The sequence below is a fragment of the Fusarium coffeatum genome (assembly GCF_003316985.1).
Source record: "Fusarium coffeatum strain FIESC_28 chromosome Unknown BRIP53273_contig_218, whole genome shotgun sequence".
NCBI lineage: Eukaryota > Fungi > Ascomycota > Sordariomycetes > Hypocreales > Nectriaceae > Fusarium > Fusarium coffeatum.
Genome location: NW_022158011.1, coordinates 75,329 through 101,704, shown reverse-complemented (window position 1 = coordinate 101,704; position 26,376 = coordinate 75,329). Strand labels below are relative to the sequence as shown.

Below are 26,376 nucleotides of genomic sequence, written 5' to 3'. Positions count from 1 at the left end.
CCTCCCCCCATGGTTTACCGACCCCCAATCTCCAGTCTCAGTGACGCCATGACCTGCATCTTCAACTTCGTAGCGCAGAGCTTACCCCCAGACCTTCCCCACAACTTCCCCTCACTTTCCGGCAATAAATGGGATTAAGACAATCTAGCGAAAGCTTTACAATCCTTTGTGGAGAAGATGGGAAGAAGAACAATTTTGACTCGAGGAAACTCGAACTCGAGAACCCACCAATGAGACGAGATCATTGTTTCGGGAGAAACTGACTCAAGTTTCTTGACCTGAGGAGCCTTCGGCGAACCGCAATAGGTAGGTGACAGAAGAATTATCCTCTAAGACTTAAGCTGTCAAAATAAAGTAGTCTAGCTGCCAGTTGAGGCTAGCATAAGACAACTTAATCATTTTGTCTTCTACACTTTCAGCGGCCAATCCTTCTTACACCCTAAATGCGCAAGCCTTCGGAAACAAGAACAAGTGCCGGTAATTCGGAGATCTAGTGCGGGACTGGTCATCTTTGGGGGCAATTATACATGATGATCGTCTCATCACAGTCCAAGAGAAGCAATAGAGCAATGTTTGGGTTGCAGCGAGATCGGCGTTCAACGCTTTATAGGTCCGAACTTAATAGATGTGTATATATGAGCTGGTTCCCAACCGCAATTTGGAGAGGAGTTGTCATGCTGTACGACTCACCGTCAATCGTTACATACTATCATTGACACTTTATACCTCGGTCTTCAAGAAATTGGCGATAGCGGGAGATTCTACGGATCAATTGCAGAGTTCTCTACTCTGTAACGAAAATACCGCGAGTCTTCAACACTCGGCCATAGGCGCTTATTAAACGACGATATTGGCAGACTACCGCGCCCCTTACAGCACTTCAAGGAGAAGCACACCAGACAGTTTCGAAATGGCTGATTACAAAACTGCCAGCTCAGAGCTCGAACAGGCTCGCGCAGATGAAATGGAACAAACAGGTGATAGAATCACCAAGATTGACAGCATTCGTTCCGAGCATGCGAGCAAGCCACATGAAGATGGCATCTATGCTGAGGCTCTTGCACAATATCCAACCGACGACTCCATTGACCCGATACTGGAAAAGAGGGTCAGGAGAAAACTTGACAGGCTTATTATTCCCGTGCTGGGAGTTTGCTACTTCTTCTACTACGTCGACAAGACTACACTGTATGTTTTATCCTGCGAGAATACAACAAAGCCTAAACATCTGATCACTTCTCGTTAGTTCCTACGCCGCTATTTTCGGCCTCAAAGAAGATCTCGATTTGAAAGGGGATGAATACTCGTGGCTTTCCAGCAGTTTCTATTTCGGCTGGCTTGTCTGGGCCATCCCTTCGAACCTCCTTATGCAGCGTAGCCCTCCTGGCTACTACTTGGCTTTCAACATCTTCATGTGGGGTGCTCTTCTTATGACACAAGCTGCGGCAAACAACTTTGCCGGTCTCTTGGCTCTTCGAATTCTTTCGGGAGCATTCGAGGCCATTGCTGACCCAGCCTTCATGTTGATCACCTCGATGTACTTTACTAGAGAGGAGCAGCCCAGTAGGATCTCGGCCTGGTATGCTTTCAACGGTGTTGGAGTTGCTGGTGGAGGTTTGATTGGTCAGTAACTTAGTTCGGACAGTTTTACTTCAAGGCAGGGCTAATCTTTATCAAACAGGCTATGCCATTGGTAACATCAAAGGATCTCTGCACTCTTGGCGATACGAGTTCCTCGTTGTGGGCGCCTTTTGTGCGGCCTGGGCCATCGCTCTTGTCCTATTACTGCCCAACTCTCCCCGTACTATTCGAGGGTTCTCGCATGATGAGAAACTTGTCATGATTGCTCGAATGAGACGCAATCAAACCGGGATTGAACAACGTAGGATCAACTGGAATCAGATCAAAGAAGCGTATATGGACTATAAGACGTGGCTATTCACGCTCCTAGGCTTCGTGTCCAATGTTCCCAATGGTGGTATTTCTAACTTTTCCACCCTTGTAATCAGAGGATTGGGATTTGATACTCTTCATACTGCTCTATTGGGCATTCCCCAGGGAGTCCTTGTAGTCATATGGATCGGACTTGGTGCTCTAGCAAACAAGTATATGCCACCCAACAGCCGCACGCTTGTTAGTGCCATATTCATGATACCAACTATTGCTGGCGCACTCGGCTTTCTACTGGCTCCAGAGGATGCATATGTTGGACGTTTAATCTGTTTGTAAGTCCTTCCCATCTTCTTCATTCTATCACCTTTGGACCAATACTGACAATCATGAAGCTATCTCACTGGCTCTTATCAAGCGTCATTCGTAATCTGCCTTTCTCTCATCACCTCAAACACCGGCGGTCAGTCCAAGAAGATGATTGTTTCTGGAATGATTTGGTTTGGTGCCTGCATTGGCAATATCGCAAGTCCATTTTTCTACCGTCCCGAACAAGCGCCTTCATACCATCTCGGCATTGGTTCTCTCCTTGTGGCGAATTGCATCGAGTTTGTTCTTTTCTTTGTCTTTCGGTATGCGTTCAAATGGGAAAACAAGAGAAAGGAGAAACAACGCGAGGCTTTGCGTGCAGCGGGTCATGATGTTACTGCAAATGCAACCGCTTTCACGGATATGACAGACAAGGAGAACCCGAACTTTGAATACGTCTACTAGTTGTTAGACTATGAATTGATTTAGCATAGTACCGAGCTTTCAAACGTTTGAGCCTAGTCTAGCCGCTGAACTGGCGTGGTTGGCGCCATGAATCATTACTATCATGTCTATCCATTCTCGATACTACTTATATTTTATATCAGCCCGATCTTTTGATTTTAGAACGCAGCACGCATCATCAAATTTCAAAACACATGCCTTCTGACTTTCACATATGCATATTCATTGTTCCATTCTCTTCCATCGTCAAATTTCAAACAGGCCACCAGCTTCGGACTCCAACGATCAAAGGGTTCTAAGAACAATATATTGTTCCTGGTAGCGCTTCATCAATTTACTTGTCTACGAAAACAAGCCAGGAACTTATGTTGTTCGCTAATTTAGCTAGGATGTGCTGGGTGGACACGCTGATGTACTTGTTTTTATGCTGCAAAGAACAATCACCTTTTACTGCATTGTTCTGGTTTCTTAGGTATTGTCATTTGAAATTCCTAGAACACATGAAACTATTTGCCCATATAAACCTCCAGAACTTGCCCTTAGAAATCGAATATCTTAACCTCACAGCTCACTCTCATCCTGGGATATCATCTGCAACAAAAAGAACAAGCGAAACAGACTCACAAGGGGTTCCAACTCAAGGTAAGTATACCCACCAAGCATTTCGCTAACATCTACAGAAACCAAAACTCATCTTTTGCGATTTTCATAACCCAGGTAAGCACTCTCATCGAATTCTTTATAACGTCCTTTGCAGCGAACGCAATCATGGCTCCTGTTCCTAGATCGGCTATTATAGAAATCCCTGAAGTAGTCTACTGGGCGACGACGATCATCTGCTTCTCGCTGTTTATGTATGGTCTGACAATAATATGGATCCTACGACAAGATGGCCGAGAGCAGAAGAAAGAAATCTCTGAACATCACGAAGATTACCTTGTGAGTGAAGGCGGTAGAAGGGTCGCGGAGCAGCAGGCTCATCTCTTGAAAGAACTGTTGATCAAGTGCCAGGACGACTTGCGGGCAAGCCAGGAAAGGGACAGCAAGCATTGGAAACAGATGGCAAGGACCATCGAGGTCTGCCAAGCGCACCATGTCCGCCACAACGCACCAAATTTGCACCGTCTGGAGACAGATTCTCATGTTCACTCGGAATCGAGTAGCACCAACTCTTCGCCGGAACGCGAGGATCCTGAGTACTATGGCCCAAGTCGTTCCAGCAGCGCAGAATCTCAGACTCGCTCTGTCGTGCGCTCACTGAACCTAACGCAACTGGCGAATGGTGATGCGGCCCGATATATGGTCAATAACCGCTACCAGATGCCGGAACAGATTCGATTTGGGGACCATAGCCCAATTAACCGGAGCCCTGTCAGACCTGGCTCTGATCGGGGCTCGACAGAAAGTTTTGACTAGATGGCGCATGAGCCTTTCACAGCCCTTGGCTGGTCATTAGTCGCCCAACACCCTAAAGTCGCAAGATGATGCTCATGCTGGACGTGGGCAATGGGGACCAACCCGTTGTTGCCCTCCCCTTTTTCCTATTTTGGAATTCGACTGGATGATTTGCTTGGATCGTTAGGATTATTGATAGTTTTTGGTGTGCTATCAGTTGGAATGAGGTTTTAGTTGCGGGAACAGCTATCTTTTTGAATTGATTTTACCTAGATACGATTTGAATACATGCAACATGTGAGAAGATGACTTGTTGTGAGTTGTTGAAGCCGACGAACCCTATAAGCTGAATCCAGAATTCCATTGGTATCTAACTGTAACAATAACTAACCACTTTTCCCGTCCACTGAAGGAAGCCGCGTCTACACTTCGTAATCCCGATTAGAAGAATTTGCTCTTCAATCCACCCAGCACAACGTTCTTCTTCTGCTTGTTGAGGAACTTGTTCACGTCATCAGCCCATCCTGCGCTATTGTTCTGAAGATTCTCCATGTTGTCACCCATCATATTCAACTTTTCAGTTCTTTCGTTCAACTGTCTTGTCAGGTAATCACCCCATCCCTCCTGGCTGCTTGACCCGGCGGGAGCTGGTTCTCCTGCTCGAGCCGCACGTTGCTCAGCCGCGGCTTCGTCCATCATCCGCTTGCTAGGCGGCCTATCTGGCCCGCCGACGAGAAGGTCAAGATCGGCAGGAGTAATGTGTTGACTACCTGAGATCCACTGCATATTAGAAATAGTTGGCCGAGGTGGGCACTCAAGCTTGGGGTTGATCATAGTGTCTGGGGATTGCTGCGATCCCTTGCCTGATCCCCAGACATGTATCACGGCCAACTCACTGGGCCCTGACCACGCGAAGATATCACCGGTCTGTGTTACAACAGAGTTGGTGCTTCTTGTCACATCTATCATGGGAAGATCGGCCTTGCCAATTTCCTTGAGACCGGGAATCGAGAAAGCGCGAGCAGTTCGATCACCGAACAGACCAACCACCGCAACGCCCTGCAACTCAAGTTCTGCCACACATGCGGCATCGCAGAGAATGTCATCAAACTCTTTTGAAGCCCCCTTTGAATTTGCGGGCTTGAAGACTCGGACTTCTGTTTGTGTAACTACATAATGGTCAGTTTTATCGTCCAATGGTTACTATGTTGGGTGATAGACTTGCCTGCAACGAGTACGCCGTTGACTTGTCGCCCCTCTCTAAGGCCTGCCACGATTGGGCCGGTGGCAAGGGCAGGCTTGCCTGTATCTGCTTCAATTGGGTTGAGTGAGATAACCTTTCCGTCGAATGCCACGACACCTGCAAGCTGCACGGAATAGGTGTTATCCTGTCCGGGGAGAAGTTTGAAGGTGATGACTTTGCCCAAATTTGTTCCGACAAAGCAGCAAATGCTTGAATATTTGTCTTCATCTAAAGTCATGACGCCAAACTCAATCACAACTGGCCACTCCTTCGGGGGCTCTGAAGAAGAGCCATGGCCCTTCAAGAAAGAGGCTCGCTTGTCTTGCTTGGCGAAGTCTGTCATGGGTGCCTGGAAGATAATCGACGGTCCTCGGAGATCTATCAGTGTAAGAAAGCCCAGCTCTGAGCCCACGGCGGCGAAGCCAACGTTGGAAACCTGCACAGAGGTAATGGGTCCCATCATCATCTCGTACAAAACGAGAGGCTGCAGGCCTTCCTTCAGTCCTGGCTCTGCCCTGGAGCTAATATCTGTAAGCCCCTTAGGGTTTGGGTCAAGCTCTAGTGCCTGCTCTTTACCGAAGAAACGGTTCTGACCCCACCGGTAGATAATGGCTTCTCCTGTCCGTGTTCCTACGATAAATTCTCCAGTGCTAGTGGCCATATTCATGCAGGTGATCTCGACGTCTTCATATCGGTCGAGTGCTCTCGCGATGTCGACTTGGAGCTGAGTTCCATTCTCAATATCGTCGGCATGTCCAGAGTCCCAGATCCTGATAGTGCTATCGGCATGGGCAGCTTGGATGATGGTTCTCTCCTCAAATCTCTTCCGTGGTCGCGGTGCTTCGGCGCCTCCCTTGAGAAGTGGCTCGCCCTGGTTACGTTTCTCGAACATAGATAACCATCGAGGGCGCTCTAAAGACGAGACATTGACCTTTGTTACGAAGGGATGAACAAAAGAAACAGAAGGATGAAGCTGGTTAGTGGGACTGATTGGGTAGCCTGAAGGGAAACTCAGTGTAATCAGCTCGCCAGAGGAGAGAAGTGCGATGACGGCGATTGGATCTTGTGCGCCGCCAAAGTGGGGAGAGGAGCGTGGAATGAGAAGGAAGTTGACCGCCTGTGCACCAGAGGGGAGTTGGAGAAGAGACTGTCGCTTTCCACGGCAGTAGCTTGCGAGTATTTGCCATGTCGATGTCGCATAAACAGGTGTTTGTCCTAAATCAACAAATGTGAGTCCTTTGGGAGATGCATCAACACGTTGTCCGCCAGCGATTAACAGACCACTGTCATCGCAGTTTTCCTTGCAGCACCAGGCAATCTTGGTGATGGGCTCAGACAAAGCCGGCATAGGTGTCTCGGATGACGGCTGGTCAATGTCAAAGTCGGTCAAAGTCCTTGCCATGACGACCTTTTCGGCCTTCGGGTCCCAAAAGACCAAGCTTCCATCATCGTGGGCTGTCAGGATAAACGTGCCGGATGGATGCCACAGCGCATGTGTAAGTCGTGGCTTCCGGACTGTCTCGACAGCTACACCATTGCCACCTGGGGCACCTGCAGGTACCACGTACTCATAGTAATTGACAGCCTTGGCTTGCTTGAAGGAATAGACAACAGCGCCATGCGTGTACCCCAGTAGGAGCTTGCCAACATCTCTCGGATGAAGGGACATGGTAATAAGATTGACAGTGGGTGTGCCAGGGTTCTTTTCCTTCCAGAAATTGGGCAGTCTGAAAGAACGCGCCAGATTTCCTCTATCCAGATCAAAAGCCATGATGTCGCCATTGTACAGTCCGATAAAGGCCCAGTCGAGCATAGGGTCTGTCACCAAAGAGACGACCTGGCCAGCGACGACCATGGCAGCAACACGCTCGCCGGTATCGAGGTCCCATATTCCCAACTCGTTCTTCGCATCGACGGTTACAAGGCGGTTGGCTGAGAATTGAACGATCTGGAATGATGTGGATCGGGGGGGCTCGAGTATCTTGTGCACACGTCGCTGTCCAAAGATGTAGACCTTGCCAGGGCCAAACTTGCTTTCACCGGTTCCAATGGCGAGGAGGGATTGGACTGGGTCGTATGCGTAACAGCTGTAAGGGTCAGCTGGATCAATTTTTGGGTCATGACAGTGATGAGAAGTTGGGAAAGGTTGCGCTACCTGATTTGAGAGTTGATGCCATAGCGAGCCTGATCGTCGGGCATGAAGATTTCGGGTCTGATGCTCGCTGATAGGTCATTCTGCATGCCAGTCTGCTTGCCACGCAGGAAAGCCGCCATCTTGGTGTTATACGTCGCCGTTGACGATGGCGATAACTAATTTGGACTATACTGGAGTGCTATAAGGGTCTAGCGGTGCGTATAATATCTTTTAGAGCTTAGAGCTCTCACTCTGAAAATGAATGGAGGACGGGAGATGGGGGGAGGACGAAGAAGAAGAAGGGACCTTCCAAGTTGTGGTGGGGTTTGCGAAGATGCCCACTGTAGAGAAGGTACGTAGTGCCCTGTAACTTCTCAATCGCTGGACTGTCCAAGACCCAAGACCCAAGACCCTTGGCAACGGCAACGTCATCCCGCCCTATCACCGTGCGCGATTCGATCACTGGTAGCTACCTAATACTGTGCCTAATATTAAAGTTCCAAACGTTTTGTACGACACTCTAGAGTTATTCTTTTCGTTAGGTCTCGTAAGGCGCGCGCGCTTTGTGCTGTGCGACTTATTATCTGCTTAAGCTGTGAAACCCCACCAGAGCATCATTTTTCGATGGAAGTCAAGGCCCAATCCTGCAAGACAATACAGTACACGTAAATATCTTGGGGTTGTTGGCCAATAAACTTGACCCACGGCCAAGACTGCACCGCCTCAGAGCAGGTGATTACAGCAGAGTCAGGCGTTGCTGTCCGCGCGTTCGTCCTGTGTCGTACAACACCTAGTGTCTGTAGCAGTGTTTTAGCAGCTTATTCTAGTAGCTTGGTTTCTCATTGATTAATTTCTTAGGCGCACAGATCAAACCACATAGCATAACATCACGAGATCTGTTCTGAGACTTGGGCTATAAGGCCTAAATGCATTAACATGATAATAAAACTGCACTAAGGCTCTTATGCAAGGTGTACCTTTTTTTGGCAGCGGGATGTTCCTTGCTTGCCGTCGGGTGCTTGCATAGTTCCGAGATGTTCAATGTTAGCGCCAAACTAATGAGCTACCCTTTAAACGATAATTATTTGTAGTTCCAGCATGGTATAGTATTGAGATAGGACTATTTTAGACTTTAGTAGATGATCTAGTAGATAAAGATCCAGGTATAGTACGAAGCTTCTTTGGAATTCTTGGACGTGGTCTATCCCAAGACGTTTAGACATGAGTATCACACGAGAGAATCATCGATATCATCGTTCAGGATATCTTGATGATCTGATAGATTTGATTTTTCACATAGATAGAACCAATTTGACATTCTCCATAGTATCTCTCTGTTCAGTCTTGAGTGATGACATGACTCCACGTAAGGGTCTTGCATCTTGGTAATCCCCAAAACCTGTCGATCGTCCCATCTATTGTCCAACCTTTGATTGATTTCGAATCCACTTGGACTAGTTCGATGACTGCCGAGTGACATGTACCGAGATACGTCACAGCACCCTGTTCTTGACAGCTGAATTGTCTAGAACGATCGACGTTTGACGCAAGAGTTTAGCCTATAGCCACGAGTGAAACAGGTTGGCATCGATCGTGTCGTGGTGTTACAATGCCTGATCTTGGTTGGAGTTGTCGTCCAGCTGTTCTGTACTGGGCCAACGAGCCGCAATGACGACCCAATACTACTACATACCTACAGCTACAACAGATAGTATGGATTGTTGAAAAGTAGTCCACGTGGGCCTAGGCGAAAGAGCTGCATGCATACAGGGCATCTCCCAACCCACACACTTGTCACTATCGATGCCCAGTGAATCCTGCCTAAGCTGAAACTCGGTGTCGATGCAAAGTTGGAGCGCAGTAATTATCGAAATTCCAGAAACAGACTGGCGAGGCTTGCACTTTATTATTGGCCGCAGGTGACGGTTGGGTTCTGTCGTGGCCTCTGCAATTGGCTCCTTTGATCGACGTGTCGTATCCGTTGGGCATCACTTGCAGCTAGCTCACCTGCCCGCCCCTCCCAAAAAAACATCCATCATATCCTCGTCCTCTGACGTGGGCCTGTCGGAAGCCTCTTGTTGGCCGTCGGCCCTAAAACTGCAGTTTACGATCTATAGTCCATCATAAGCACCAGACGCAGGCCGCTTTTCTGGTCTCGCCTCCCCCTGCAGTCTGCAGAAGAGATAGGTAGCATGGCATGGCATAGCATCATGCTGCGCTGGGCTGGATTGCTCACTCTTTCAAGGCGGCCTACATGACATGTACTGCCATTGCCAAAGAGACTCTTTCCTCAGTGCCCAATCCATCAGCAAGGCTGTCTTGAATACCCAAAGGCTATGAGACTTCAAGTATACAAAGGGAGGCGATTTTCATTGCTTCTGTCTATCCGCTTATGGATACCGACAACCGATCGACACAGCACTACTACCACCCAAGACACAAAGGCAGAAACACTTCTTCAATCCTTCGAGATGAGCAGTTTTTATAGCCACGGGCAACTATCTGCCGACCAGTTCCGCCACTCAGACTCAGACTCTGACTCCCGCTACCATCACACATGGGCTGGTCCATCCTCTTCCTCCGGCTACTACCAGGAGCAAACATCATCAGATCCCCGTTTCCATGCCTTCGGTAACTACTATGCCAACCAATCAAACTCCAACTCGGGCTACTCCTACAACCTCGGCGGCTACTCTGAGTCTCAACAGTCCGACTACCATCCACACATGTGGCAGTCTCAGGAACACGGCGGCGTACCACCATCTTCATCTTCAGTCGCCACTTCAAGTCCACCCAACTTACAGGACGAGGCTTGTGGCGGTGACCAGAATACTTGTGTCCAATGTGACAAGAAATTCAGACGTCCATCGGATCTCGCGTAAGCTTCAACCCCAACCACTTCATAAATAAGCAAGCATCGATGACTAACCTATGCCCCTACAGAAAACACTCAAAGTACCATCAAAAGCACTTTTCATGTCTTGTCTCACAGTGCTCCGCTGCTTTCGCTACTCAGAAAGACCTGACCCGGCACATGCGTACACATCGCAAAGGCGAGGGCTACCAATGCAAGGTAGACGGATGCCGCAAGGCCATGTCGGGCCATATCTACTCACGAAAGGACAACTTTGATCGACATATGCGGACGGCGCATCCAGAACATCCGCAAATCTGAGAGGCAAACAGAGACTCTCTATTATACGACAGACGCACTGTGGTGGTGCTTAAAGATTCAAAAGCCAAGGAGAGCTTAACAATACGGCGTATTATCGTTTGATATTAGGGAGCATATGTTTGAGTATAACGAGTAACGGGAATTTTCATATTTATTGTACGAAGCAATGAGGCATATTCAGATAGAAGTCACGCCTAAATGGCGAGTGTCAAAATGTGTGTTTGGCAGAGGCATTGTGTAAATTACAAAGAATTCAATTCTATTATACGAGAGCTCTACGGTGAAGACTTGATTTGATTTATTGTAAATCCCGGTAATCTCCAACACGATTTCAGACGACTCATCCATTCTTTTACCTATTTATAGTTAAAGAAGTTTCTTGATATTGGGAATAGCCTTTGGAAGAAACCTTTTGCATCACTATAATCAAAGAGGCACTCCCGTACTCCCAGTCACGTTGTAGTTCAAATATTTTAGACTTCTGGTATTCTACTTTCTCATTCTGCGGTATAAGGACTGTTGCTTTAGCGAGATATGAGCAGCATATCAAGAAAACAAGATCGAATGTTCCCTAGTGGGCTACCAGCACCACTTCACAACAACTGGATGTTGCTGGTCCTAGTTGGTCAATGACCATAAATATCTTGAATGGCAAATAAATATGACATTGATGAGCAAGTCCGACTAGGGCCTTTTTCGATAGAGCAATACGGACAGGGTGAAAAGGGCTGAATGTATCCGCAGTTTCTAATATTGATTTTGAGTCATGGTCCTGTTGACTTTAGATGCTTCCTTTCTCAAGAAGGCAGGTTCCAATCCAACCCAGTCATGAGATACCTGGTTTCAATAAGTAGAGCAGAACACATTTGCAACTTTTGTTCCTCTTTTCCTTTTGACATTTCCTGTTCTAAAGCCCAAGCTATGAAATTCGAAGGCTTCTATAGGCAATGATTTACCTATCACTGGATGTTGAGGTATAGTTAACATCTACCAGGATCTCAGAGACGGGCCTCCCCAGTAAGGATATGAAACAGACTATAGTATCCCAGCACTAAGATAACCGAGATGAATTCAGCTGCTCAGCCTGGGAGCCCTTAGGAAGTAACATGCCTTGAGGGACAGGACGAGGTTTCACGAGATGAGTAGATACCCTATATCTGAACCAAGTCTAGACAGAACACTGGTTAGCGAACCGAATATCACTTAAAATAGGCGTCGCTACAGCACGTTGTAGTTTTGAAGCGCGATATCGTAAATTTGCTATATTTAGGCAAAGCATATGGCCGCCTCATGTAATCAATACCTCGGCTATCTAGAAATTCACATCAGTATCGCCATTTCACCGTATCTTTAGCGTGGTTCACAGCCTTCAAGGTCGATCTTGCAACGTGGACCTCGTATCCGATGGTATATTCCCTGTGGCTCGGCTCGTACAAGGATCCTCTTTACGCTTTGCAGGGCTACTTGTGATTTTAAGCCAATTTCTATTTTGCTATCTATTACATTGACCAACCTAAGCCCCCGAGTCATGAGAGCGAACAGTGAGAAGATCACTAATCTGAACCTGCCAGATGGGAATTCTGGCGCAGCATGAGGCTCAAATAAGACGTGAACAATAAAGCTAAGCATAATCCTAACCGATGCAGTTTAGTCTAAACCCGTAAACGATATGATCGCCAGACTAGAGCATCAGGCTGAGACATGGGGTTTTCGCGATCAAGACACGAAGCATCTCGCTTAGGACACTGCCTCTGGCTAATAATGAAGCCTGTTCGGCTGAAATGATGGGGTCGCATGCATAAGAAGCAATCGTAAGCTCAGTCTCATATTTTTATGTCCGTATTGTGGTAGGATCTACAGAGACTAGTTCAATGCATCCAAAATGGCCTGCAGCGGAAACATCCATGACAGGCTACCACTCACTGAGGTATGATGTGGAAGCCTGATTTGGCTTAGGAGGTATCCAGGGTGTATTATGTTCGAATGCTCCGGTGTCTTTCAAGATTTGTGATTGACGCGCAATCGTCAGCACGCCTCAAGGTTCTCTCTGTGGCCAGTTGGGGTCCGACGAGGCAGATCGTATAGTACCTATACAGTATTAATGCAGGCTCTTATCTTGGACGTAAGCAAGCACTACCAACAGGTTGTACAAGACCTGGAAGATCTCCTTTGCTTCTTCTAGAATGTCACACTCGCTTTCGCCGTGTCAATGATCACATCTGACGGCTTGGGGGAGATACTGTAACAGTGAGCTGTGTAACAGTTATCGCAGTTTTGCTATAGGTTGTTGGCTGTCTGCGTGATAGACGCCCTTCGCCCTGCCAATGTGCAGATGCTCATGACGATAGACCTATGCGGTAGGTCCTGTATGAGATCAGTGCGCTTCTCCAGCCTCTTGCGTTGTCTTTGGACATGGACTGCAGGTGAACTTGCACGTGAATTGAGTGTCAGGTGAAGAAAAACAGCTTGCTGGGGGTCGACTTTATCTGCATGTCAGCGTTACAATGGACCTATCCCCATCGACTGGGGTTTGTGCTTGCGGCCTTCCAAAAGGCTTCCTGACGTGTTCTAGAAACCTTCCATTCCTTGAATCCCCCCCTGTGTCACACTCTCCAAGCCTGTCCGGGAGGTCGAACGTAGGGGATAGGTTGCGCAGGACTGCTTGTCCTTGACTCCATGTCAGACGTACCTGTTGCCGTGACTTGCGCGTCCTCTAAGAAGCAATCTCGATACACCATCATTTTCGAAGCTTATTGCACTTTGACTCATCGATATGCAACGAAACAACAAGTATTGAATGTGCGAATGCAACTTCTTCTCTGAAGCTGAACGAACCCGAAGAGAGACCTTCTCGAAGCTGTGCATCACGAGGCCCTCGTGGATCAGTTCCTATTTGCTGGGTAACACTCTGTCCAGGAACCAGCTCGCGAAGGGTGGTCTCCGTCGCCCTGCATGTGTGTCTGTTTCCCAGAGTCCACATCTTTTGTCGTACGCCTGTGTGTACAGTACTGACCGCGTTCACCTTCCAGCCCCTGCAAATATTACTCTCCACAACATCCATGTCTCTTGGTCCCTGCCATCTTCAGAGCCAGGGCTTGTCCCACCTCTACAAGTGCCTCTTAATCCCGGTTGACTAAGGACCGGGTACCCTGCGGGCCTCTACCTCTCTGCCTCCCTCTCTTTTAGCATAGTAACTTGGAATTTGAGTACAGCGGGCGTCATTATGTAGTGTGTCAAACAACCAGGAACAGTGCTTACATTGGTAATGAATTATGGAGATTTTGTACCAAATTGGAAGCATCTGATTCAGCCCCGATATCTAAGCGTTTGGTAACATGGCGAGGGTATGAGATGAGATGAGCTTGTGCGTGTTGGCCAACACGGTTTGAAAATAGGGTACTGGACCAATGTCCTATCTTCTTGCATCAGCTCAGCCCGGCACTCGTCTCTGCAAGATCCAGAGTCTCTCGTATGAGCCGGTGCTAATCATTTAGAGATGAATGGGTGCTAGTGCCGGGGAGCGTGCTGACCAGGGATCCGATGTTAGTGAAGAGCACAGTAGCCCAGCCTGCATTACCGGGCCCACAGTAACCTCCCAGTGGAGGCTTTTGGGACCGACGCAGCGGTACACACTTGAACTTTTTCGTTGAAGTGTCTCCTCCAGTCAACCCACTTGGGTCCTGAATTTGAAGCTATTACTATGTAGATCTATGAAACATCGTTAGAGCTCGCAAAATGCGATGATCTTCACTTCGCTTCTATTTTTTCACTGTTCCTGCTTATCGTAGGACAGTCGGCTCGCTCATAGATGAAACACTTGTCTGATAGGCAAACATCGAACTTAGGCAACATCACAAGTTCAATAGCTGCAGTGATACTTCACATTGACTGCCATGGAGAGGCAGTTCAAACTTTTGAGCTCTGCCACCCCAGTGACTTCCAATACGTCAGACGACAATAATCGACGAGATGCAGGTCGCTCCCTCTGATAACCTGGAATATGATTTATCATTTGTTTTGGTCTGTTTCTCCAAGCTGTCAAAGCTTGACCAATCAAGAGGTGGCAGGCCTCATTTGCGTCGGTTGGACCATCATGAAAGAGCTGAGAAAGGGAAAGAGGCGCCAAAACCTCGTCTGCTCATCTTAGGCGTGGAGACAGAGTTTGAACGCCTTTTGACATTGGTATTGCGCCAGTTGACCCAACAGATTGTAAAATTGCATGGTTACACAAAGTGGTCATGTATCTTGATCAATCTTCAACAAGATAGGCAAGTTTGTAGGTCTGCGCATTGTTGTATGAGTCCAAACTGATCTGGCCAGGCTGTTCTTCTTGAAGGGCACTTGAGCTCCTGCCTCATAACGAGTATCCTTGTGCGGCAGCCCTCTTTGTGTTGTACTTTATTCATCAAAGCTCATGAATGAAGGGGCCAGGGTTTCCCTTAAGGGGAGGAACGCGCGAGCGGGTGATACTGTAAATCACTCTGTAGCTGCAAATCATCGAACTTAATCCGAGTGTACGTCTGTGTGAATGAATGAGGTACAGTAAGTACCTAGTCTAGTCCTTGTCGCGCTAGCGACCTGGCCCTGACATGTCCTGACATCCATGTCAGAAGGTTGCTTCTACACCGCTAGAGTTCTCCAACGACAAGAGTGACATCCTCGAAGCAATAATAGCGATAATTGAGTACGAGAAGAAGGTGGAATAAAAGACTGCTCGATCTCCCCTGGACACCTTGAAATAGGTAGTCTGTTTCAGGAGGGACTCACGGCAGCCTTTTCTGGGCTTCTGGTAGGTTAACTTGATGGTCGGTACGGATAGTGGTGGTCTCCAAAGCCCGGTGGGAGTGACATTGAAGATTTCTAGAAAGAAAATGTGCGACATCCAAGATGAAGATCAGTTGTACTCGAGCCGGAAAGTGCGACAATGCCATGAGTTCTATTGCGACCCCTCCCACCTGCCAGGGCAACCTCTATCGACTGGTAAAAGGTAGAGAGGGAGGCCTTCCTGTGTTTGCTTCGAAAATGACATTTTTCGAGAAAGAGCAACTGCTAGAGTCTCATATGTTCCTGACCCCCACCTCCTTCCATCATGTCCCAGCCCATCTCATGTGTCATCGCACCTGCACCAGAATTTGGGTGTGCCCAGACGGGGCGTACCTGCTGTTATTCGGAATATACCGATCAACCTCGACTTTTCACTTTCGGGCCCACGCCCTCCCTTAACTCCAAGGTCAGCTTCAAGGACAAGACATCTATCCTCACGACTTGTCTATCTGCCTGTACGTATTACATGCGACTGAACTCTCCCTGTCAAGGTTAAGGTCAAGGACCCAAGGCAGCACCAGGTATCCCTGTAGCGCTTTGGATCTCGGTGGATCGTCCCGCACTCTCCAACCAACCCTAAGATATGGATCCAGATCATCTCTACTCGCAAAGCATTGACTTTCTGGCCTCTGACTACCGCAGGATTGCGCAGTCGGTAAAGAAGCAGCAGTTCATCCAGTGGGGAATATGCACTCGAGTTATTCGCTGCACTGCATTTTGCGCCCTCGACCTTGTTCATGATCTGCATCGTGGGTCGCAGGGCGCAACAGCAACTCAAATCGCCGGGCGTTAGTGTCTTCGGCCTGCGACGATATCTTGGCAAGAACATATCCACATCTTTAATCGCTTCGTAACGTCACAGATTGCGAAATGGCATGTATACCGCCTGGAGAAGGTATACTGCCAAGAGATTAGATAGGAAAACTACCAATACTCGCTACGGACGTTTAGTATATGCTAACACGTCCTAGGTCAAAAACACCACCGGCATCGAAACATTGGACTAGGTGATTAATATTTTCGACTTGCTGAGCTTTCTACCCCCAACTCTATGGGGATGGTTTGCGGGAGCTTCAACGCTTATGCCAACGGGGTACGATGTGGCTGAGGGGCGCAATGCAGCTAATTATTCCACTTACGGCGCCTCAAGCAGCCGCCCGGCTCAGACGTCAGCTACGCTAAAGCTTTGCACGAAGAAAACCAACGTCGGGGGACTAATCCGCCTGCAAGTCGTTTCTTTTACGGTTTAGGTGTTGAACAATGGCGCGGCCAGTCATGATCCAAGCTCCTAAGCTCAAAATTGCGTAGCAGAGAGACAAGACCAAAGCCGATTTCCGCTCCTTGCCAGATGCCGGAACTATTCCACTATAGTCGGGGGTCCGGGAGATGATCCTGGAGTAGGTTTAGGGGTCACCAATTCCCATCCCATTCCGTTGCAAGTCTGCTGAGCCCAGTGTAACCCTAATTATTGTATCGGTTATGGAACCGCACTCTCTTCTCTTAAGCCATAGACTGGTCTATTTTACGATGCCCCTCCCGTCTATCTAAACCACTCCCCTGGCGGCGGTTCCCCGTCGGCTGTCAGGTCTCTGGCTCTTTTTCTTCTGTCCATTTTAGCCGCCGCTGCTGGAGAAAGAGACACACCCTATTTCGACTGGCCCTGTAAGGCCCCTCGATCAATTGGTTCTCACACAAGGAACGGCGAGGCGGACGTGGATTTTGGGCCCAGGTTCCTTTCTGTTCCTTGCCCCGGCATGACGGGATCCAATGTCTCGTTTCGTCAATTATTCACTTCCGGGGTGGCAAAGCGTTGAGCACATTGCTGTCGGAGAATATGGTGTTTCCGACAAAACGTCAAGTTTCAATTAGATTAGCTTGGACTGGCTTACGGCGGTTATAGATCCACTTGACGCCGCTTCGACCGGACCTTGCACAAAGCTAGGTCCGGGTCTTGGTGACGATATCGAAGCCCTGCGTACTCGTATACATCTCCCTATCCCCTGTTTTGAGAGCCATGATACTTCAGTTTTTGTTCGATCAAGTCCGGTCCAATGGCAGAACTCGAGATAGTACAGCTTGAACCACCACTTCCATTTTCATTGCAATATGTTTCAACTGCGGCCGAATCTGGTGGTTGGGTTATTGGGCGAAGGGCTTTTACATACGTATCCTCATAGATGATCGCTGATAAATGTTACACCAAAGGTTTTAATGCATCAAAACTTTCCAGTGGGCTCCTCCCTCCGCGGTGCGACTTTCAGCCCTGCGGCCCCGGAAGGGGGCGTGTCCGCCAGAATTCATGGATGGAGGTGCCGCTAGAAATGGAGCGCTACCACGCTGCCCCGCTAATAAGGCAAAGAAGCACGATGCGAACCGCAAGTGGGGTTGGCGAACCTAAAGGGGACGACAAGTTTACCTTGACTCCCATTAACAACCAGACAGTTTTTGCAATGGATTACTGCTATGGATTAGGCGATCCGTCGCTGGATTGCATTCTTCTCTACACTCCAGTTTACCTCCAGCTCGCTCGCGTTGCAACGCTATCCGCTACCCCCCGCCATCCTTGCCAGCTATGACCACCACCTCTCCCTATCAACGTCGGGGCTTCTGTAGCGGGACTTGACTGTTGACTCTGGCTTACGAAGCTCGCAACAGAAAAAAAGTACAACACCCTGCTCTTATCGTCGTCACCCCCTACGTCAGTCAATGTCTTCGGTCAAATAAACGACGTGTTGTACCATCAATTAGCTCACGAGTCTAGGTGCTTCTTATGCTTAAAAAGATGCCCGGAGAGTGAAAACCACCATGGTGAAGAGCTGCACTATGCATCGGTTCCTTGTCAAACGAAATCCCGATTCGCGAAACGGTCTTCTTCATTTGCAAGAGTGCTGCGCCGAGGGCTGTGTGATTTAGAGATATGATGCGACAGACAGAACAAGAAAAAAGCGGACGGGAAGAGGGGAACAGGAGGGTGTAGGTAGCAGGTATGGGGGGAGTGCGGGGTACAGTTCCGGAGAATGGGATTCGTCCACTCAATTCCACTTGCACGGCGACATTGCCCCGGCGTCCCTCTGCTTTGCTGCACAGGAGAGTGGACACGGCGCCGCTGGACGCCATTGTTTTGGCGACTCGGCTTGATCATGGCTTGGTCTGGTGCGTGGGCAATGATTTACGCCATGGAGCCGAGCCAAAGTACGGCGGATACTACAGCAGCACTGGCAGGGCATGGGTACATCCATGCCGTGTGCAATCAATGTTCTACAGCCTATCCTGGACTACTGAGCTCAGTCCGTCAGAAAGGGCCTGGCGTCGACAGCAAATGCCAAACCCCTGGCGCTGGGCCGTTGAATTGATTTTGGTCACTCAAGCCATGGACGCCGACAACGAGGTGTAAGGTGCACTGCAAAGACTACCCATTAACCTAACCCAAGGTACGGAGGAAAGTGAAGTGGAATCAGTAAAGGTCATGCCAAAGCCAAGACCAGGTCCGTTCAGACCTACAGGGCAGCATGGGTAGTGAGGTAAGCATCAAGGGACAAGGAGAGAGACGACACTATCCCGTCGCCTTTTTTTATTCTCTTTACTGCCTTTCGCTACCCATAACCTCCGTCACCTAGATTCTGTTCAAGACCAGAATCTCAACTCAACTCGCGTCATCCACCACACACCCTTTTTTTCTCCTCACTCCCCTTGCCCCGGTCCTGACCCCACGTCTACACCAGCTACTCAGAATCATCAGTGACGGGCAAGTCACACAACTGGGTGAGCCCCTTTGCAACACTTTTGCTTTAATCTTTTGTCCATCCCCTCCCACAATACTCATCCCAAACTTTTTGTTTGTATTTAAACATCTTCATTCCCCTTCCTCAATACAACTTACTCACTCGCCATCACTTCTGTACCAACCTTCCTAGCGATCGAACCAGGCCTGTCTCTTTCTTTGCTGCTGCAGTCGCTCTTCGCCGCTGTCGCTGTCGCTATCGTCCCCACCATCATTGGTGCTCTGCTGTCGCTGCTTCTGCTATTCCCTTTTTCTCAATCGTCCCCCTCGTCGTCTTCTCCGCAAGCAGGTACTTGAGTTTCTGTGCTGCAGCTCCCATCTCATGAATCCCCGACTCGATCTGTTCCATCACAGTACTATTATTCGTGTCGGTCGTCCGAAAAAGCCGTCTTGATTACGCTTCGCTGGCGTTCGTGCATCTCTATCACCATCGCATCGGTCACCTACAGCCCATCCACCTCTCTATACGCTGCCTCTCGTCGGCCATCCAATATTTCCAGGAGCCATGACGTCCATTGCACCCAACCAGGGCTCGGCCGCAGGGTATGTCGCTAGTTCTTCGGTGATCGCTCGGATTGGACGTTCGCTGTTGGTTGCTCGTGGCAAACTGATCATGTTGCTAACGGTTGGTCTGTTGTTAGAACCACTGAAACTCGTCCTCAAGAGCCTCGACACATGGCGGTAACTCGTGTCGCAGAATATTCTCACGACAGCATCGCTGCTAGGATGTCGACTCATCCTGTGCCTGTCAACGAAACCCACGATCAGGGCATTGCAAACCTGAACAACGACATGGCTCAGTATCGGAACACGGGCTACAGCGTCAAGCCTACGTCCGATCTGGTTGGAACTGGTTCGAAGTTCGAGTGATCTTCGACTGTAGTTACTGCCCACTTCTTTACCCGGCCCTATTTGTCAAGCGAGCAACGGCGGAGGATGAACAGCACGTTCATTCAATTTCCTTGATCTTAGACCCAACCCAAAGGTCAATCTCGACTCGAATCGTCATGCTGCTCATTTCTCTCTGGAATCCGTTAATGGCATTTGCGAAGAAGCAGATGTCATGAAGCCCCCAGTGTCACCGGAATCCCGAGTGACCCTCCATTAGTACACCGATGGAGCCTGGCTATCAATAGACAATACTATCATGTTGTCACCTCCCCAGCAATGGCGCGACCATGGTGTTCTGTTGATCAGAAGTCATCATGATGTGGAAAAATGCCCCTTACCTTCTCGTTTGCATATGGCTAGACCTTTGGTTCGTCCAGCATAATTGGATCCAAGAGATATGTGGTCTTTTGCTCTCCAGCTCATGCATTTGAGTAGATTTTCCCTTCCATGTTTTCCCTTGGCACCCATATACTCCATGTATTTCGGGTGCGTTTTGTGCTATTGGCTCTTTCGGTTGTTTGTGAGCATTAGCAGATCGCTGCCAGCGGTTGAGCGACGCTTTTGTGTCTCATATAGACGATGGGAACAATGTGTGTTGGCAAGTCCTTGTCATGCAGAGGGAAAGGCCGGACTGCTTGGCCCCTTCCATGACTCTTTCCCACGTTTCCCTGGTTGTTTGTCGATGAGAGGCACATAAGCTCATCAACAAGTCATGGTAGAATGAGGGGATGCCAAGCTCTCGTTCTGCGGGCGGCGCAAAACGCGAATGCACAACGATCAGGCGAGCGACCTTGATATAGTCTTTCGGAGCGTCGAACAATGAATATATGAATGTTCGATGCAGATGACAAGAAGGCAGCAAGGATGAAACACAAGGGAGTCAAGGAGTCGACTGACTAATGGTAGTGAGGGGGTTAGGTATTTATGTTCCTACCTGATTTTGGCTTACATATTTGTGGGCTTGTCGCTCATTTGCTGCCAGACCAATCACATTAAGGTCTTGGTGCAACCCCCATGCCCCAAATCACCCATAATCGCATCATCATTGTTTGCCAGCCATTCAAATTGACTTTGAGGCTACCTGAGGCCAACAATCACAATGCTGGGCCTCGAAACCACCCGCAAATTACCGACGGTTGACAAGGAGATCCCGTCTTTTGACTCCAGTCGCGCTGGTGATCTATACCCTTTCAAGTGTCTCGTTCGAAGTGCCGTTAGGAGGGCACATATAGATATAAAGCACAGGACGTGTCATTTGTCGTTATATATGTTTCTCCGGTGTTTTATCAAGTCAGGATGGTTTTCTCTCTGCTTTCCTCATCTGCTTATTCCTTGTTTCTTTGGCTACCTACCTAGGTATAAATTGGTTCAAATGGGATCATTGCACTTCCCAATGTTAGAAAGGCTAATACCAAGACTGCCTGGACATGCTTTCTTCTGCTTGTGAACTAGACATAGAATTTGCATATAATTTTCTAGGACCTGAGCTTTAGCCCATCACCAGTTGCGTTTTCCTTCTGGGTATTTATTTTCACAGTGTCTTGAGTCTTCTGTCAATCTATACTATCGCTCATTTATCTCGTTACCTCGTAAAGACATTTCGTACTTTCTTATCCTTTCGTAATATTGCTTTCATCTCTTGTGGAGGTCTTCACGAAAGCTAGTTGGTCACCGCTCCATTATAGGGGCCGTATCGACCTGACCCTTGGGCTCCCTTGCTTTTTCCACGTAGCGATACTACAAAACTTGAGTACAGCAGACAACCGTCGTGGCGAAATGCTTAAGAGTGACTATTATATGCCATAACTGTATATCCATCGCTGGCCATCAACGCAAATTCCTTTATGGACGCATTTTATACCAACCACGCTATACCAGGTGATGAGCGCAACAGTTAGGAGCTTATGAAGCTGAAATCAAGGGACTGATAGTTCCAAACATTTGCCAGCTCGCCAAGCTCCTCGTCCGAAATATTCGCGAACATAGTGTCTTGAGCAGAAACGTGAGTAGGCGCAAAAGTGGCAGGGTCCTGCATGTATAACTGCGGTTGCCAGTTGCCACACTGTGAAAGGCCATTGTATGCTGCAGGAACTGCAAAGTCACCAGCTATTGTTGGAACATTGGACAGAGAGTATACCGGGGGTGTTATTCCAGGAGTGGGTATGTTTATCGGTGAAGGTGAGAAAGTTGTTGTAGGGGGTGAGTTATGCGGATACGGGGCCGTGACTGGAAGCGTCACCTGCGGTGATGTAGCAGCTTCCGGAACTTGTGGCACCACCGCCTCGGGGCTTTTGCTTGTCATACTATACGTTCGCGATGTTCTGGGGAGACGGTGGACGATCCGAGTCAAGATCCCATATGATGCCTTGGCTGACTTGGTCACCATTCTCATGCTCTGCAGTATGGCGTGTGCCTCGTCGATAGCCTTGTAAACATCTTCCCGCCGAGGGAGTGTATGCTGCTCGTCATGAAGCACTGCAGAACACAAGACTGTCGAAATATCGAAAATGCAAAACAAGACAAAATGGTAATTAGCGTCTCGTGGGTATACATGATCGAAAAGTCCATGCAGAGATGTCATTAGCTCCAGGCAATAGCTAATACCGTCACTGCGAATTTGCAGCTCTGCCTCCAAAGATCGAATGGCAAATGGCTTTGTCAGAAATCCCCGAATAGGTTGAAGAAGCATTGTGAATGCAACGGTACGTATCAAATGTCTGTGCAGGATGATCCACGGGCATGAGGCATCTAACGATCGATCCGGATTGTGGACACTGAGAGGAGGAGGGAAACTGCTGATCCAAGTCTCAACAATTCTCTGGTATTCCTGAACATCCGCATGGGCCGTTATGTCCTTGGTATGGCCGAACTTCGCAGAAATTTGACGGATCAACCCAGACTGTATTTTCATGTGGGCTAAGGGTGAGTGTTGATAGCCTTCCAAGCTAAGAGTTGGGAGGTCAACTTCACAGTCACTTCGATCAATAATCAAGGGTCTGCCTAGAAGTGTAGATATTTGCCTTGTCGGGTCAGTATTACTTTGGCCAGATAATACAATATGGGATGCTACTCACCAGTCCCAAGTGTCCAGGATACACCATATTCTTCGTCGCATTTCCAACTCGAATTCGGGCATAGGACCAGCCTTTGTTTCTTTGTGGACGGCTGTTAGAAGCGTTAGCAACAACTCGCTGATAGTGGGTAGCACGGCTTAAGCATACAGAGTTCTTGAGCTTCTCGAATCGCAGAATTCAACACGTGCCAGCACTCGATGAATCGGGCTTCAGACTTGAACCAGTAACAAGAGTGCAGTAGTTGCTGGACGTTGATGAGATGGCTGTGGCCTAAAGGAACTGAACTTGCTAGTTCTCGAGAAGCTTCGTGGTATTGTTCGGTAATGCGATGAATCGGGTCGCCAAGGCCAGCTTCGAGTTTCGACTGCAGCTCGACATCGGTATACTGCGAAGCGCATGCGCAGACTGTGAGAAGGAGACAAGTCCATTGAACGCTCAGTGGTCGATCCTCGGCTCGCGAAGCCCACCATCTCTGATATTGCTCTATAAAAGACGGCGGATAGATAATGTAGTAGTGATAATTAACATTGTTAAGGAAGTTTTGGACAAGTATGTCTGGAACAATAGTTAGACGGCATTTTGAGAGAGTGCTTCACAGTGTTTCATACCGGCATACGGCTTCGATGGGACAATTCTCAGAGCCCGTTCCAGCTGTGGGAAACTCTTGGGGTCTTTTAGAAACTCTTGTGATGTTGCTTTCATTGTCTATGGAAGCGGACATTGTTAGGTCGAGGACGAAAACTGGTAAGGGTGCACAAACCTCGTATTTCGACGTGAGATCAAAGAGAAGATGCGAGGGCATATAGCCCAGGGCGTTAATCCCCTCATTGGCAGTATCCTCGAGCTCGGAATCGATGGAATCGGGACTAGTTTTACTGATGAGTCGGTTCTTTCGCTGTCTGTCGACAGCTTTTTCAGTCGCAAGCTGGTTGGTGTCTTTAAAGCGACATTTGTCGGCTACCTTGCGTTTCTGGCATCCGTTGCAAGGCCACTCACGGTTGCACTGCACAATCGTCAGTAGATAATATGGTAAGGAGACTGGATGTAAAGGGCATTCCTGTATGGACTATAAGTCACTTAAAGGGGTGGGCTTCCTTACTTTTTGCTTGCGGCGAGCACATTCAGTGCACGCGGATCGGTAGCTTGCTTCCCTTCGTTGGGCCCCTTCTCCCATGACGCCAGATTCTAGAGCCGACCGACTAGAACTCGCTAATATGCATTGGTTTCAACTTTCCAACTGAGTAGAACCAAGTTATAGAATAAAGGTCTGGGTTTTCTTGGTATTCCTGACAACAAACGCAAAAGCTTTGCGTCTTGAGGGGATCACTACGAACAGACTGATCAGCTACCCCAGCAAGTAACAAGACAGCTGGAACCTGCCGTAAGTACTGGCAATGAAAGATCGAGCAATCATGTCGATGAACCACAAGTGGGGAAAGCGCTGAACAACCGTTATTGCTAAGATGCATTTGCCCGCCTGCAGATCCATCGAGTGGTGGGTGGCACACGGAAGGAATAGAAAGAGGCATCGCTTAGAGGCTCCGTTGGCAATTTCGTGCCGAGGAGTTTCTGGCGGTTAATGGGTCTAGGAGGAGACCAGCGGAGATAAGCGAGACGATCAAGTAAGACTACCGTGCAATAGCTTGACCCATTCCAGTGGCAGCTCTTCGGATAGATGGGGAAAATGCATTTCATATCCTGAGTACCTACCCATGGCCTGCCTCTTTTGGTGTCAAGGCCGTCAGCCATACTCATGTTGTCCTTCCACTAACACCGAGATTATCCTGTGTCAAGGACTGACCAAGGCAATGCCTCAGGAGTCCCTGCGTAATCCACACTAATCATTGCGTCCCTCACTGAGCTCGGTGTATCGTTTGTTGCACAGATCCACCATTGTCTCTCATGCCGACTTCTTGTCCCCGTACCCGGCCCCTCTCTTAGCTCTGTTGACGCTGTCCCCACCACACAGCCCGGCGCCGGCCGGCATAGATGTTCTAGCCGCCAACCACAGCGCCTGTTTTTCTGTTTGAGTCGCTCCGGTCATGACAAACTGACTGTCTGGACAGGGTATTTATTAGATGCATCCTTGTCAATTTGGGCATTTGGGCCCCAAGATCGTCTGTTTCTCTGATCTTTGTTATCACCCGTACTGTACTATACGACGGGCGTAGTGTGTGTCATTGTACCTTGGGAGATGGGAAATGGTGTTCATCCATATGATAAAGAATGACTTGTTGGCCACTGAAATCGTAAAGTGAAGAGGCTCCTTTAGAAGACGTTTAGGAGCAGGTGCACCGGAACATGCTCGTATCAATGCACATACCTCAAGCCTTGCCAGGCTTGTAGCAAGAAAGTATTCGAACCATGATTGATCGAAGATTTCTCGGCCCGCTCAATCGAGATGCACCAACCAATATGTTTCCCAGGGATGTTTTTCAACGGTTTTCTCCACCATGAGGCCTGTGTCGTCCGTTTTGACATGTTTGGGCTCGATGCTCGAACGTCATGGTAACGGAGGGTTTCTATGCAACAGGGGTACCGCTCAAAGTTCGCACTAACGTGAAGCAACGGCGCGCCGTTTGCAAGCGAGCTGATCTAAAGTCGCACTATCGCACGTGGCGCGTGAGAGGATGCTAGGCGGTGAGGTAACTGCACGCTTTTTCGACCTCTGGGAGCGATTGACCCAAGCCTTTGCCACGAGTTTCTCATGCTTCGTCTGAACTCGTTGGAGGGTTCAGCATGCATGAGACAGCTAGTGTGCCTCAGACTTGCATGAAGTTCCGTAAAATCGAACGACATACGTAAAGCGAGGTCACAGTCGCCATGCGAGCATCTTTGTTTGCCGATGGATGTATGTACTGCCTGCATGGCGGAGCCGTAAGCAGATTATCGTAGGTACTCCGGCGATTCTTACCGATGCCCCGAGGATTCCAAGATTGTGCGTCAAAGGTCAAACCCTATTGTAGGGGGTCTCGTGTCCGGACTCATTCCTAGATGCAGTTCCCTGGGTTGCCGCAGCTCTAGTAAGCGCCATTGTCTGGACAAGTCGTACTTATGTCTAGTGGGAGGCTCATGTTGCTCTGTATCGCCGTGCACGCTTCGAGGTTAGGCACCCAAGTGACAGCAAGGATTCACGAGGACATCCATTGGAATTGGAAGTTTCTTTCGAGACGCATGCAGAAGGCCGTTTTCGCA

General features: G+C 48.7%; 6 protein-coding genes across 6 annotated transcripts; 4 read left to right on the top strand and 2 right to left on the bottom strand.

Annotated features, from left to right (window-relative positions):
• Positions 1-910: 910 nt before the first annotated feature.
• On the top strand, positions 911-2,664 carry FIESC28_08948 (uncharacterized protein; the record flags this gene model as incomplete). Its single annotated transcript, XM_031163085.1, has 4 exons — positions 911-1,188; positions 1,247-1,623; positions 1,682-2,225; positions 2,286-2,664. 4 exons carry the CDS (start codon positions 911-913, stop codon positions 2,662-2,664), a joined length of 1,578 nt encoding a protein of 525 aa, XP_031012873.1.
• A 768-nt stretch (positions 2,665-3,432) lies between these two features.
• Positions 3,433-4,080, top strand: FIESC28_08947 (uncharacterized protein; the record flags this gene model as incomplete). The annotated part of the gene is made up of 1 exon (XM_031163084.1): positions 3,433-4,080. One exon carries the CDS (start codon positions 3,433-3,435, stop codon positions 4,078-4,080), a length of 648 nt encoding a protein of 215 aa, XP_031012872.1.
• Positions 4,081-4,500: 420 nt separating this feature from the next.
• Positions 4,501-7,576, bottom strand: FIESC28_08946 (uncharacterized protein; the record flags this gene model as incomplete). The annotated part of the gene is made up of 3 exons (XM_031163083.1): positions 4,501-5,216; positions 5,264-7,389; positions 7,458-7,576. 3 exons carry the CDS (start codon positions 7,574-7,576, stop codon positions 4,501-4,503), a joined length of 2,961 nt encoding a protein of 986 aa, XP_031012871.1.
• A 2,331-nt stretch (positions 7,577-9,907) lies between these two features.
• FIESC28_08945 (uncharacterized protein) lies at positions 9,908-10,611 on the top strand (the record flags this gene model as incomplete). Its single annotated transcript, XM_031163082.1, has 2 exons — positions 9,908-10,314; positions 10,380-10,611. The coding sequence occupies 2 exons, from the start codon at positions 9,908-9,910 to the stop codon at positions 10,609-10,611; spliced, it is 639 nt and encodes a 212-aa protein (XP_031012870.1).
• A 9,110-nt stretch (positions 10,612-19,721) lies between these two features.
• FIESC28_08944 (uncharacterized protein) lies at positions 19,722-20,086 on the top strand (the record flags this gene model as incomplete). The annotated part of the gene is made up of 2 exons (XM_031163081.1): positions 19,722-19,759; positions 19,858-20,086. The coding sequence occupies 2 exons, from the start codon at positions 19,722-19,724 to the stop codon at positions 20,084-20,086; spliced, it is 267 nt and encodes an 88-aa protein (XP_031012869.1).
• A 1,915-nt stretch (positions 20,087-22,001) lies between these two features.
• FIESC28_08943 (uncharacterized protein) lies at positions 22,002-24,355 on the bottom strand (the record flags this gene model as incomplete). Its single annotated transcript, XM_031163080.1, has 6 exons — positions 22,002-23,127; positions 23,182-23,272; positions 23,329-23,736; positions 23,790-23,886; positions 23,942-24,184; positions 24,281-24,355. The coding sequence occupies 6 exons, from the start codon at positions 24,353-24,355 to the stop codon at positions 22,002-22,004; spliced, it is 2,040 nt and encodes a 679-aa protein (XP_031012868.1).
• Positions 24,356-26,376: the final 2,021 nt, after the last annotated feature.